This window comes from Lagopus leucura, unplaced genomic scaffold, assembly GCF_019238085.1.
Source record: "Lagopus leucura isolate 7727_CA_CO unplaced genomic scaffold, USGS_WTPT01 Super-Scaffold_100057, whole genome shotgun sequence".
NCBI lineage: Eukaryota > Metazoa > Chordata > Aves > Galliformes > Phasianidae > Lagopus > Lagopus leucura.
In genome coordinates, this window is record NW_024962303.1 from 1,361,496 (window position 1) to 1,373,643 (window position 12,148).

The following is a 12,148-nucleotide window of genomic DNA, read 5'->3' on the forward strand; positions in this document are numbered from 1 at the left end:
TCCCAGCCCCAGCAGAACGCAAATACACGCGCTCATGCACACACTCATGCACTCGCACACAGCGCCCATCAGCTCAGCACCTTCCTCGCAGGCACGGGCACGACGCCCCCCGCAGCACACACCGAGCACCGTGTGACCCCAGCCCTGTGGAAAGGAATCCAGCGGGGCGTGGGGACGCGCTTTAAACACGCGGCTCCTTACCTTGGCTCTCCTGAAGCACGCCCAGACGAAATCCAGCAGCGGCATGGTGGGCAGCGGGCGCAGCGCGGGCGCTACATGTTGGGGCTGCACCCGGGCAGGGGCTGCGCCCGGCTCAGCGCACCCATGGGCGCCGCACGCAGCGCTGGGCAGCGGCGGCGGAGGCAGGGCCGGCAGTGAGCCCTGCCCGCGGGGCGGGACGCGGATTCAAAGGCTGCACCGTTACGCAGTTGGTCGGGAACGGGCTTGGATTGCAGTTGGAATTCCCTAAAGATTGCGCGTTTTAAAAAGCGGCAGGCTTTCCTTCCTGCCTCCTCAGCGCTGCGTCCCCATTCCCAGGCAGCTGGAAAGAGCGAAGGAAAAGAGAGACCCGCAGGGCAAAGGGAACAGGAGCTCAGTGTCAAAGGCGCACGGAGGGCGCTGGAAACCCAAGCCCAGATGGTTTGCATTTCCCTCCGGCCCCGCTCCAGCTTAGCAGCGGTCGCAGAGCCCGGCGCTCGCAGGCACGGCTCAGAGCTGCGGCCCCAGGTGCCCCCCGGACCCACACAGCCCCGCACAGTGACCCCCATAGAGAGACAGAGTCACCAATCCCGGCATTTACCGCGCCTCTATTCACAGCTCCTTATCTTCCCCCGCAAACATTTCTGCACACACAGCGTTTGTTTGCAAGAAAGCCCATTATAAAAGGAAGCGCCACAAACCTCCGTGCAGGGGGTGGGTGTCGGATATGCAGCCCCCGGGCTGGAATTAGGCTGCTTCTGTGCACTTCAGAAATGAAACACCAAATAGCGATTTCTGAGAGCATTTCAGAACAAGCAGTGGCAGCAGGACCGGGACACGCAGCCCCTCTCTGCGCGTCGGGAGCTCCGCACGGCCCCGGGCCCCGGCAGCCCCACGTGCCGGTGGCGGTCCGCCCCCCCAGCGCCGTTTATAGCAGACCCAGCAGGTGCTGCGGGCGGCTGAGCTCCCGCCGTGTGTCAGCCGGGGCCGGCGGGGCGCCTGTGGGGGCACACGGCTGGGTGCTGTGACCCCAAGCCGCCCTGGCCTCAGCGCAGACAGCCGCTCGCTTCTTCCTCGCCCCGTGATGAACACAACGCCGGTGGGTGGAGGGAGGGCTCCCGGTGAGCGCTCTGGGCTCCACTGTTTGGTTTCTGCTCGTTTGTCATTTTGTCAATCTGACCCTCCAAAATAAATAAATAAATAAATAAAAAGGGAAAAATGAAGTGTTCTGTGACAGCCACACAGCAGGGTGACCCACAGAAGCGCTCCATCGGGGCTGCGCACAGCCAACCTCACCTCTGCTGTTGGGAAGTCCTTTCCCCACTTCCTCCACACAGAAAAAGCAGCACAAGCACAATGCTGCCTGCCTCCTTCCCAGGGCCTGGCAGACAAACCGCAGGGGCTGCTGCATATTTGTGCAGCTCCTTTTGATCCAGTCATCCCCAAAACATGCAAGCAATGTTCAGTCTGGGACCCTTCTGCATCGCAGTGAGGCATCATCCTTGGTCAGCGTGGGCCGAAAGCACCAGATCCACTGCGCAGTGCCTGAGAGTGGCACCAATGATTTCCAAAGCAGAGCAGTGCTGGCACATGGGCTGCAGCAGCACTTCCACCTCTTCCCAACGTTTCTCACGTGCCTGTTCCATAGGCAACCTCTTATGTTGATAAAAGCAAATGCAATTTCTATTATTACCCTACGGGCCTCTATCACTTTATGCCATACAGAAGCAGTCTTATGCCAGGGGCTGTTCACATCCCATCAGTGAGCAGTTATTGTCACTGCTTTGCTCAGGAACCCTCTGGCAATGCTCTAAAGAGGTGCGGGCTGGCAGCTCCCAGCAGAGCTTAATGGCAGCAGGAGCTCCTGTTGCTGCTCACGGGGCATCAGGAGGTGGGAGTGGGATGTGAGCAGCTGGGAAGTCATTGCCACGCAGTGATTTTCCACTTTCTGCTACATGCAGGCAGAGTTCAGGAGGAGAGCAGCCACTCACAGAGCAGGCATTTGCCCTGTTGGCATAGTGGGAAGAGTAGCTCTTTTATTTTAATGATGCTGAATTGACAGGCAAGTGGCGGAGGGCTGCAGAGGCCGTGCCAGAAGGGGACATGGTGCTGCCCACAGCATCTCCTGCTGCACAGCAGTGCTTGCACCCTCCTGCAGCAGCTTCACCCCCGTGCTGAGCCCTGCTGCTTCTGGGGCAAAGTGCTGAGGATGGGACGGCCCCGAACCAAGAGCCCAACTGTGCAATGATGAGCAATGCAGAACAGTATGGGAGCCATTATATATGTGAGCACATCCAGCCCAGCTTATAAATGACATCCAACACAGCAGCTCTGCCACAGACACGCACAAATAAAAGCACCATTGGGTGACGGTGAGTGTGATGAAGGCGAGTTATTTTCAACAGGGCGGCTGCTGCTCCTGCTTTAAGGAACACTGGGCGAGTTATTAATACAGCACAGGGGCACGTGCTGTGACCAGAATGAAAGGGAATGCCCTTCCCTGCAGCTCAGGTTCCATAGCTGGCTGTCCCCAGCCTGCAGCACCGCCACAGCCAGCAGGGCAAAGCACCAGCCCTGCGCCAGGCTGAGCACAGAGCACCACCCTGCTGCTCTCAGGATCCCCAGAGCTGCCTGGGGTCTGTGTGTTTCCAGCAAAGGAGACACCTGTGAGTGCTGAATACCTCGGCTGATGCTTACAACACTCGGTTCAGTATATACACCAAAGCGAAATAAACATTTAGAGGACCGATTGACACAGAGTTGCAAAGCTCCTACATCTGCTGAATTGGAGATGACACTACACTGCTGGAAGACCTCTCAGTGGTGTTGGTGTGTCAGTGCATAATCCGGCCCATTCTCCTGCCTCATTTCATCAGAAACAGAGCAGCAATTGGCCAGGAACCATCCAGACTGCAGCAGGTCCCGGCAGGAGAAGGGCCCACAGTGCACACAGGCAGCATCTGTACGTGGAAAAAGCAGCATCAGCAGAACACTGACCAGCAGGTTCCACTTCCTCACAGGAATCACAGAATGGCTTGGGTTGGAAGGGACTTCAAGGATCACAAGCTCCAACCCCCCCCCCGCTGCAGGCAGGAATGTCACTGTGCTGCTGTGACATTAACCTTCCTGAAGCAGAGCAGTGCCCACCCGGCCTGAGGTGCTGCTGGGGTGGTGATTAGCAGCAGCATGCTGAGAGCACGTACAGCAAACACACAGCAGCAGCCACAGCCCGCACTGCTCACAGCCAGGCTGCACCACCTGCGCTCTGTGCTCTGCCTACAGCCTCCAGCACCAAAAGCAACCCAGCAGCTAACTGGGAACACAGCAGGAACAGGGACACGTTTGTCTTTGGGGCCCTCCTGGCTCCACGCCACACAGTAAGTGAGCTTTGCCTCACCCACGTGTAGCACATGGCCACGGTGGCAGCTGCTTGCTGAGCGGAGCCATGCTGTACTTCTGGCCCAGTTTGGGTTCATGCAGACAGCTGAGAAACGCCTGCCAGGTGCAGCATTCCTCCCAGCACTGTGAGATGGCCTTCCACATTCAGCCCTTCCACATTCAGCCCCATGCAATGGGTTCACAACACAGCGACTGTGGGCCCTGGAGGCTCCCACGACGTGAGGACCATGGTACCCATGGCTGTGCCCATGCACAGCACGGCTGTACCCCACTGCGAGCCAAGGGCTGGGTGCTGTGCTGGGGGAATGCTACTGTGCTTCTCCCCAGGCCCTTTTTGAGCCACTGATGGCACGGACAGGGCAGGCACTGATCACACTGGGGCAGCGAGCAGCCAGGTGTGCCCAGCAGCACAGAGGGGCATTCGCAGAGCTGAGAGCAGCCAAGCACTGCCACAATTTTTGGGGACACCACAAAAACCCAATGGAAGCTTCAGACAAACACTCACGCACAAAACATCGTTATGAACAGCACATTCCTTCCCTCCCTCAGCCCGCATGGCTGCAGGAATGCGCTGCCCTCAGACCCACGCTGCCACCGAGCTGGGCTGGGGCACTGCCCTCTGCTGCAGCATGGAGGCCCGGGGGAGAATAGGGGAGGAAGAGAATGTGCAAAGAGCTGCACCTTTTTCCCACCCGACTGCAGCCTCAGAGCCCTGCCAAGGCAGGTGCCCCAACCCACAGGGCGCAGCGCAGCCTTGTCCAGAGCAGCCTCTGCTACGGGGATGCTGGAGTGCTGATGAAGTGGCAGCAGCCACAGCCCGGCTGCATTCGTTTCCCTGAACGAGGACTGTTACAAGGAGAGGGAGATTATAAATAAGTGCATGGCATGAATTCTGAGACAGCAATCCAACGTGCCAGAATAAGACGCAGAAAGAACCGAGAGCACCGCGCACGGGAAACCATCGGTTCCCTTCGAACTCCCTCTCCCGGCAGAGCCCACGCGCTCAGTGCGGACCCCTCCTGGCGCAGCGCGACAGCAGCAGCGCTCCTCGTGCAGGGAGGGAAGGGCAGCACAGCAGCAGGGAAGGGACCCCGCACCTCCGGGCCGCAAAGGAAACGCGATGCGCTGCCACCAGCTGCGAGCGACTCTGCAGCCAAAACACCGGGAGCACGAGGAGCACAACTCACACCGCCCCACGCGGGCCATGGAGCCGCAGACACAGCCGTGCCCAAGCGCGGGGCTGCACCGAGGATGGCACAGAACCTCCCCCCTGCAGCCCAAGGACTGCCGCACCGGTCCCCATTTCGGGCTGCGGGGACATCACTTGTCTGCATCCGAAACGCTTCGCTTGAGCTGCGGCGCCTCTCCACGCTTTGCCCTGGGAACCACCTGCTGGCACGGGGCGAGCTGCTTCCACACAAGCAGTGGCTGAAGAGCATAGAGAAGAACAAATTACTGCTGTGGCTTCTTAGTTTAGTGCAGTCACACAGGACAGGTACCCCCAGTCAATTACCAGTCCTGCTCGCTGCACTGGCGCTCAGTGCTTGCACTTTGCCCTCCCAAGCAGCTGTGCTCACAAGGGCCAAGGTCCTCAGAGGATTGTCTTCCTTAAGATGAAGGGCCAGCCCCCCTCAGCAGAACTTCTCCAGAAGTGATTACAACATTGTAGCAGGCAAATTGTTTATGAGCCCTCGCTCAGCAGAAAGCTGAGAAGCAAAGCCAGCTCAGTGTGACAGCGAGCTGGAGCAGCCAGGCCTCCTGGCTGAGAGCACCCCCCCTTCAGCTGAAATAATGACTGAAAAACACCAAACTTGAGCTATCATTTATTCAACTGGAGACATGAAGCTCAGGAAGCTCTAGCTCCCTGCCTGCCTGCCAGCTGCAGCTCTACAGCAACTCTTCAGCACTGCTCACCCTGCTTTCACGGCCCCAGGTGATGGTTTCCACACTGAAGGACTAAAAGTTACAGAGCAAACCTCCACCCCATCACCAGTCTCTCTGCTCGTTCTTTCAGGTTTACAACGCTTCTGAAGTCTGCAGTGATCAGCTGAAAAGTAAATCTAGTTAACATGAAAATAACTGCCTTGGCTAAGCCAAGAGCCCCATGCTACAGAACAAGCCACCGCCAGACTTCTACCTAAGTCAAAAACAAATAAAGAAGAAGCTGGGATTTTGTTTAATTCCTCTCTAAATAATTTCCCTTCTTTTCAAAAAGAACCCTGCTTTTCTTTCTGACATAACACCACATCAATTCACAAGGCTGGACACTAAATACCACAGAGACAGAATTCCAAGGATTTCTCAAAAGCACAGTTAAATTCTTGTGCTGAAATGGGAGTTTTTCCTCAAAGAATGCAATTTGAGTAGCTTTAGTGCCTTTCTCCTTCTCTTGAATACTCCTTTTCAACTTCGGAAAGCTCAACCAACGTTTCAATGAAAGGAAAGCAGCACCCTTTAAAGAAAAAAAATCACATCCCTTAACAGCAATAATTTAATGGACGTTTAAAAGAATGCCCATCCTCATTTGACACCCAAGTATACGAAACACCACAGCTCCTCCTGCAGCACAGCTGCTCTCAGCCCCAGGCGCCCACTGCCGCCTGCTCTGCAACAGCCCAGAGCTCCCACCCGTACCTGATTTCTTCCTTTCCTCTTCTCTACCCTCTCAAAGTGCAACATCACACTGCTCAGCACGTTCAACAATTCCACCCCAATTACCAAGTATTTGCAGTGCTTGTAGCAGAAAAGGGCAGTCTTCTCCATAAATACAAATTAGGTGTATTTACACTTTAACAGGACCCGCTTACATCAGCTCTGGGTCCACCTGCATTGGTACAGAAGAAAGAAAATCCAAAGCCCATTTTCAGACAAAAAAAAAAAAAAAAGACATTTTCACAGCAGCTCTTCCATCCCCAGAGCTCCCCCTCGGCCTGCTTACGGAGAACAGCAGGCAACACCAAGAACTTCTGTACAATCTTCAGCAACAACGTGCCCGCCCTCAGCCAAGCCCTAAGCTGAACTATAAATGACAGACGTTTGCACAGGGCTCTCCAGGCAGCAGACGTCCTACTGGAGAAGAAAACTCCCCCCCTCCTTTTATAAAAAGTGTTGAGAAAGAAAAATATAGAAAAGTTTCTCACATTTCATTCTAGGTACAAAGGAACAATACGCAGATCTGCTTGCATTTATGTGGAAACACCAACCATGTAAACAAATGAATGTCACGTACAAGCAACCTGGATCAGAATTTGTGTCCTACTTCGTAACAGCCACCACCTTCTCTAGATTTATTTTCCTTCCTCCAGCCAACCCACTCTAAAACTTTCAGACCCACACCTGGTTTGCTGTCTTACCATCAAAACACTTCAACTCTCAACATCTCAATCATCTTTCAGAGATACATTCTGTACTCCCAGACGCTTCTGCTTCCACCTCTAATGGATACACAGAGTACCAGACAGGGCCCTGCTGCAAAGCAGCCTTCACTGTTTTCCCAGGACTTCTTAATCTCGAGGAACACAAGAAGATTGATAATTATCTACTTAAGCCCCCCCTCACTGTGTGGATTAGTCAGCATTGCCACAGAGTTGGAAACATTTGGCTAAAACACACTTCTTGGTGCTGAAGAGGGTAGATAATAGAGAACGTTAACAGGAGCAAAGGCGGTCAGTCCCCTTCTGCCCAGCTCTAGTTAACAGCAAACTGGACCCGACTTATTTTTTGCTGAGATCTGATTTCAAAGTGAAAGCTTGCAGTCTTGTGATGCATTTTATATACATTTCTCCGCTCTGTAAGTGAACGAAAAAGGACAGTAGTCAAACAAATTCCTCCTTACCCACCCAACACATAACAGTAATGTAAGGCATGTTGCCCTGAGCAAGAATCCAAGCGTGAGCAAGAACCCTGCCAGGCAGTGCGATCCTGTAACTTCACCATCAGGCTCCTGAAGTCCCAAGACCTCTCCCTCTGTTCCTCAGGCAGAATATCCCCTGTCACAGTGTGCATTTCTTATTCAACACAACTAAAGAGCAGGGCTAATTAAACAAAAAAAACTCAGTAGCCGGACTTCCATCTCTCTCAAGAACACGCGACCAGTCTTGCAGTTCTTGGCTTTATCCCACAAGCAGCCTCGTTAGACCACCTCCATAGATAAATTAACAAGAGACAAAGCCGACATCAACTGCAGCGTCCGTGCAAGACTTCAGGCTGTGTCACACAGTCTCCTCTGACCGGACGTCACTGGGGTGTGAAGGTGAGAATCATCCAGCTGATGACGAAGTAGAAGAGGAAGATGGGGTACACGGCCAGCGCCTTGCGGTGCGGAGGTTGGCTGTCAGCCAGGAAGGCTGTGGATGCTGGGGCAGAGGGAAAGAAAAACAACTGAAACAGCACAGAACTGAAACATCAACACTGCAGCTGTTAAGCTTGGAGAGCTTGATGAGGATGAAGTGGAAGGACAGCAAACAAAGCAAAGCGTAGCTCAGTAACAATGGCCTCCGACTGCAAATCAAAGCTCTATCACGTAGAAGAACAGGTGCTGATCAGCATTCTGTATGAGATTCAGCCTAACAGATTAAGAACAAGGGAAATAATTCAAACACCTGTATGAGATGAATGTTCTTTAACAGCTCTTTATAACAGAAATGATGGAATGAAACACGTAGCACTTCACACAAAGTTCAGTATTAGTTACTGTCCTCCCTCCAACGGCAGTTTGTATATGAAAATCAACAGGAGTGCAGTCAAAGGCTGAATCTCTGCCAACACAAGGATTGGAAGAACTATTTCTGCAGTACTGCAGCAGCCTAGGAAACACCTGAAACTACAGAAAACCTTTGGCTTCATTCCGCAGAATGCAAACAGAGCCACTCCTTTAAGATCACACCACTCAGCACACAGCAGTGCTGGCACTCACAGGAACTTACCTAACGTGGACCAGGCAAACATAGCAATCACTACAATCAGGCGTATGATGAAGCTGACAGTGCCAGAGCCTGCCAGCAGCACCAGCCTGCACACCAGCATCGCCACCGTCAGCGGCAGGACGCAGTAACCCAGAACACACAGGCTCTGAAAAAAAGATCTACAAAGGAGGGAGGGAAACAGTTAGACCACAGCACCCCTTCAGACTTCATACCTGAAGCACTGCAACTGTTGCTACAAGACAGCACTCACATAGTTCCTCCCAGGAGCTTTGAGTTTAGTGTGATGACAACGGCACCAAACCAGATGATCACAAAGACCTCAGCAAACTGGGGCCCTCCGTCCTCCTTGCTGTCTGCTGATCCCCCCTGCAGCATCCTGTTGTAGACAACAGATACAAGGAGTCAACTGCAATTGATGACTGAGCTTTTGCAAACCTAGAACAGATGACAATAGGAAACTGGAGATGTTGATTCCTAGTAAGACTGTAGACCCATTATTTTTATTTTTGGTATCCTCAATTTTGCACAGGAAAAGAAAATGATTGCTGCCCAACTGAAGGCACTTCAGCCATTCCTGTACTTGTTTTCAGGACCGTGTAAGCACACCAGAGAAAATCACAGATAAAAGCCAAGAAAACGAACACGAGAAGTTTGGCAGCCTCTCAAAACAGGCAGACCACTGCTTGAGAAAAGAGTTATGCCTTAAGGAAAGCTCTCAGCAAGAACAGGATGCAAGCAATGCAACACAGCGCCTGGAAAAGTCAGCACACACAGACCTGAAGGTTCAATTCACATGGTACATTTCTGATAAAGGGTTTTACTAAATGCCCTCTGGATGCTGAGCTCTGCGGGTCTTTACCCAGGTGACACATGTCAAAGGATCTACCTTACCATAGACACGTGCAATTTAATGGAGCACCAAAACACTCCTGAGAGCCACAGCCACCTCCCAGTGACAAGTTATTACAACAGCCCTCATTTCCATCAGTTCTCTCCACAGGACACACAGCACACACACGACTGCTCTTAAACACAAGCTGTGACCTGCAGATTAGGGTCAAAGCAGTCAGCCAGATGCATTAAAATCAAGAATAATGCGAATCAGGATCTTCTCAGCAAGATCCTTCCATGACAGGGAGCTCTTAAGGGGCTACAAATGTCAAAAAGGTGCAAGTCTAAATCAGCAGTGTTTGTAGAAGACTGGAGGAGCAAAGAGCATGATCTGATACGCGGAAAAAGAAATCCCGAGGTTCTCACACTCCCAACACTCATACTGAAACATACTAAACAATCTTCATACTAGAACAAATACAAGTAAATCCACACACTATAAGTACTTACAGAGCAAGTGAGACACAAAGCACCAAAGGCCCCCAAAGATCCCCTGGAGGTAAGGAAAAAAAAACATAAACCACAAATACGATACAATGATATTTTTACGTGAGTAATTAAGCACCCTCTGCCAATTGCTATGGCATCATTTCCATTATACCTCCTCACAATTTCACTATTTAGTATCTTCAGCCATATTCCATATGTCACTTCTGGAAAGCCTGCTTTCCACAAAAGCCAATTGTTCTACACTTCTCCCACATGTGCTACTTTACAACAGCACTGCTGACCCTCAGGTTTTTCACCTCTGCTATTCTGCACTCTATGAGAACAGAGAGAACACAGAGCACACACTTCTGAGTCCCCGTCCCACAGAACCCCCCCTTCCCACACACACACAAAGCACACATCTCACACTTACAGTCCCTGAGGAGCGCGCTGCTCTTCCTTGGATACATGACGTGAACAAATTTCTTCCCAACAGCCTTCAGATCTCTCAGCTGAAACAAAGAAGTAATTTTTATATGAAAGTTACAGACCTCAGCAGAAAGCAGAAAGACAAGACAAGAAGGCAGTATTCATAGTAACTCAGAACAGCACCCAACCAAAATATTCTGGCAGCAGACTTTGCACAAACAATGCTATGCTTTGTACGCTGCTTAAGAACACAACAGTACTGCACACTTAGGAACACCCAATAGAGAAAAATAATTTGTTTGCTCCTTGTAATGCTATAATGGGATGATAATAGCAGGGTGGCAAAGTCTTTGGCAACAGTAAGTGAGAACGAGCCCAAATGCAGCTGCAATGGATACAGAAGTGAAGGAAAAGAGCTACTTACCTTTGGCAGGGCTCAGGTAGGCAGGGATCCCCAGTGAGACACCCTCACCTCCACTGCCAACCCTTAAACGAGGGCTGGGAAGAGGTGGATCCTGGCTCCATCCCTTCTATCCCTCAGCTGTGCTGCATGCACCTGAGCTCCCCTGGGCTGGCCCTGCCTTCCCGCCAGGTGCTCCATCACGGCTTCAGGCTGTGACTGAGCATTTCTGCTACACTCCTCTAAAAGAAGAAAATTAACTAAAAGTCCTATTAATTGGGATAGTCTTCTCCCAAGTTCCATATGCTTTCACGTATCCAAAGATTTTAAGATGGGAGAAACTTTGAGGCCATAATTCAACTATTTGTGACTCATGCATATTTGCACACATTTTACATAAACAATTATATGGGAAAAACAACAACAGCAACTATCCACAACTCCCCAGAACGCTTATTTATATGTACAAGCTGAGTAAAAGCATGCAAAGAAGGCAGGTTTCGTGTAGCAGTTGGCCAGAGAGCTCAGCAAAACCCATTTTATCACAGACAGGAGCAGGGAACACAAACTCACAATGGTGTCCCTGACGGGTTCATCCAGCGTGGAGAAATCTTCCTCTGGGGAATGGGACCCCACGGGAACCGTGATCTCCCCTTCCACCGGGATGTCCTCAGATATGGACACGTCTGCCAGGCCTGCAAACTGAACGGATGGGGAAACCCTCAGAGTGAAGGAAACGCGGAGCAGCTCACAGCTGGCGCTTTATCAACGGCAGCGGATGGGAGCCGCTTTATCAACGGCAGCGGGTGGGAGCCGCCGCTCGGAGCTGAGGGCAGCATCACAGCAACCCGAGGGCAGTACGCAGCGCCCCCTGAGCGAGCAGCTCACGGCCTGCCGTGACGCTCCGAAGGAGCAGCTGCACGCAAACAAAGCATTTCTGTTCTCCTCAGCATCTCCATTCCCCGCCTTTTCTTCCCCGCGCAGCCAGCGGTGACTGACGGACGCCGATCCCCGTTCAGCCGCACAGCGGGGCTCCGAGCACAGCGCACAGGGCCGCGCTCCGGCCCGGCAGAGCCCACAGCGGCCCGCACCGCACGCAGCCCGGCCCGCAGCCGCTTCAGAGCGGGACAGAAGAAGCCCCGCCGTCCGTCCGCCGTCCCGCCCGCTGTCAGCACAGCCCGCAGCTCCACGCCGCGCTCACCAGAGGCTCGGCTGCCGCCGCCGCCCCGCCGCCTTCTGCCGCCGCCATCTTGGCCGCAGAGCCGACGTGGCGCCGCGATTACGTCATCACCGCGCGCGGCGCCTCAGCGTCGCGCGCCGCCGGAGCGTCCGTGGTAACGAGGCTGTGCGCGTCGCGCCTCCCGGCCGGCAGGGGGCGCCGGTGCCACGCGCGGAGGGTCGGGGCCGGGGCGGGGGGCGGCGGCGGCACCGGGAGCGGCCGCGCAGCCCTCGGGCCCCGCAGCGGGCGGCTCCGTGC

General features: G+C 53.2%; 1 protein-coding gene across 1 annotated transcript; it reads right to left on the reverse strand.

The window, feature by feature from the left end:
* Nucleotides 1–5,402: 5,402 nt before the first annotated feature.
* YIPF6 (Yip1 domain family member 6) lies at nt 5,403–11,959 on the reverse strand. Its single transcript, XM_042886486.1, is given in 7 exon segments — nt 5,403–7,952; nt 8,523–8,680; nt 8,773–8,898; nt 9,864–9,906; nt 10,276–10,354; nt 11,245–11,373; nt 11,873–11,959. Coding segments are annotated over 7 exon segments (741 nt in total). The 3' UTR covers nt 5,403–7,833.
* Between the last annotated feature and the right edge of the window lie 189 nt (nt 11,960–12,148).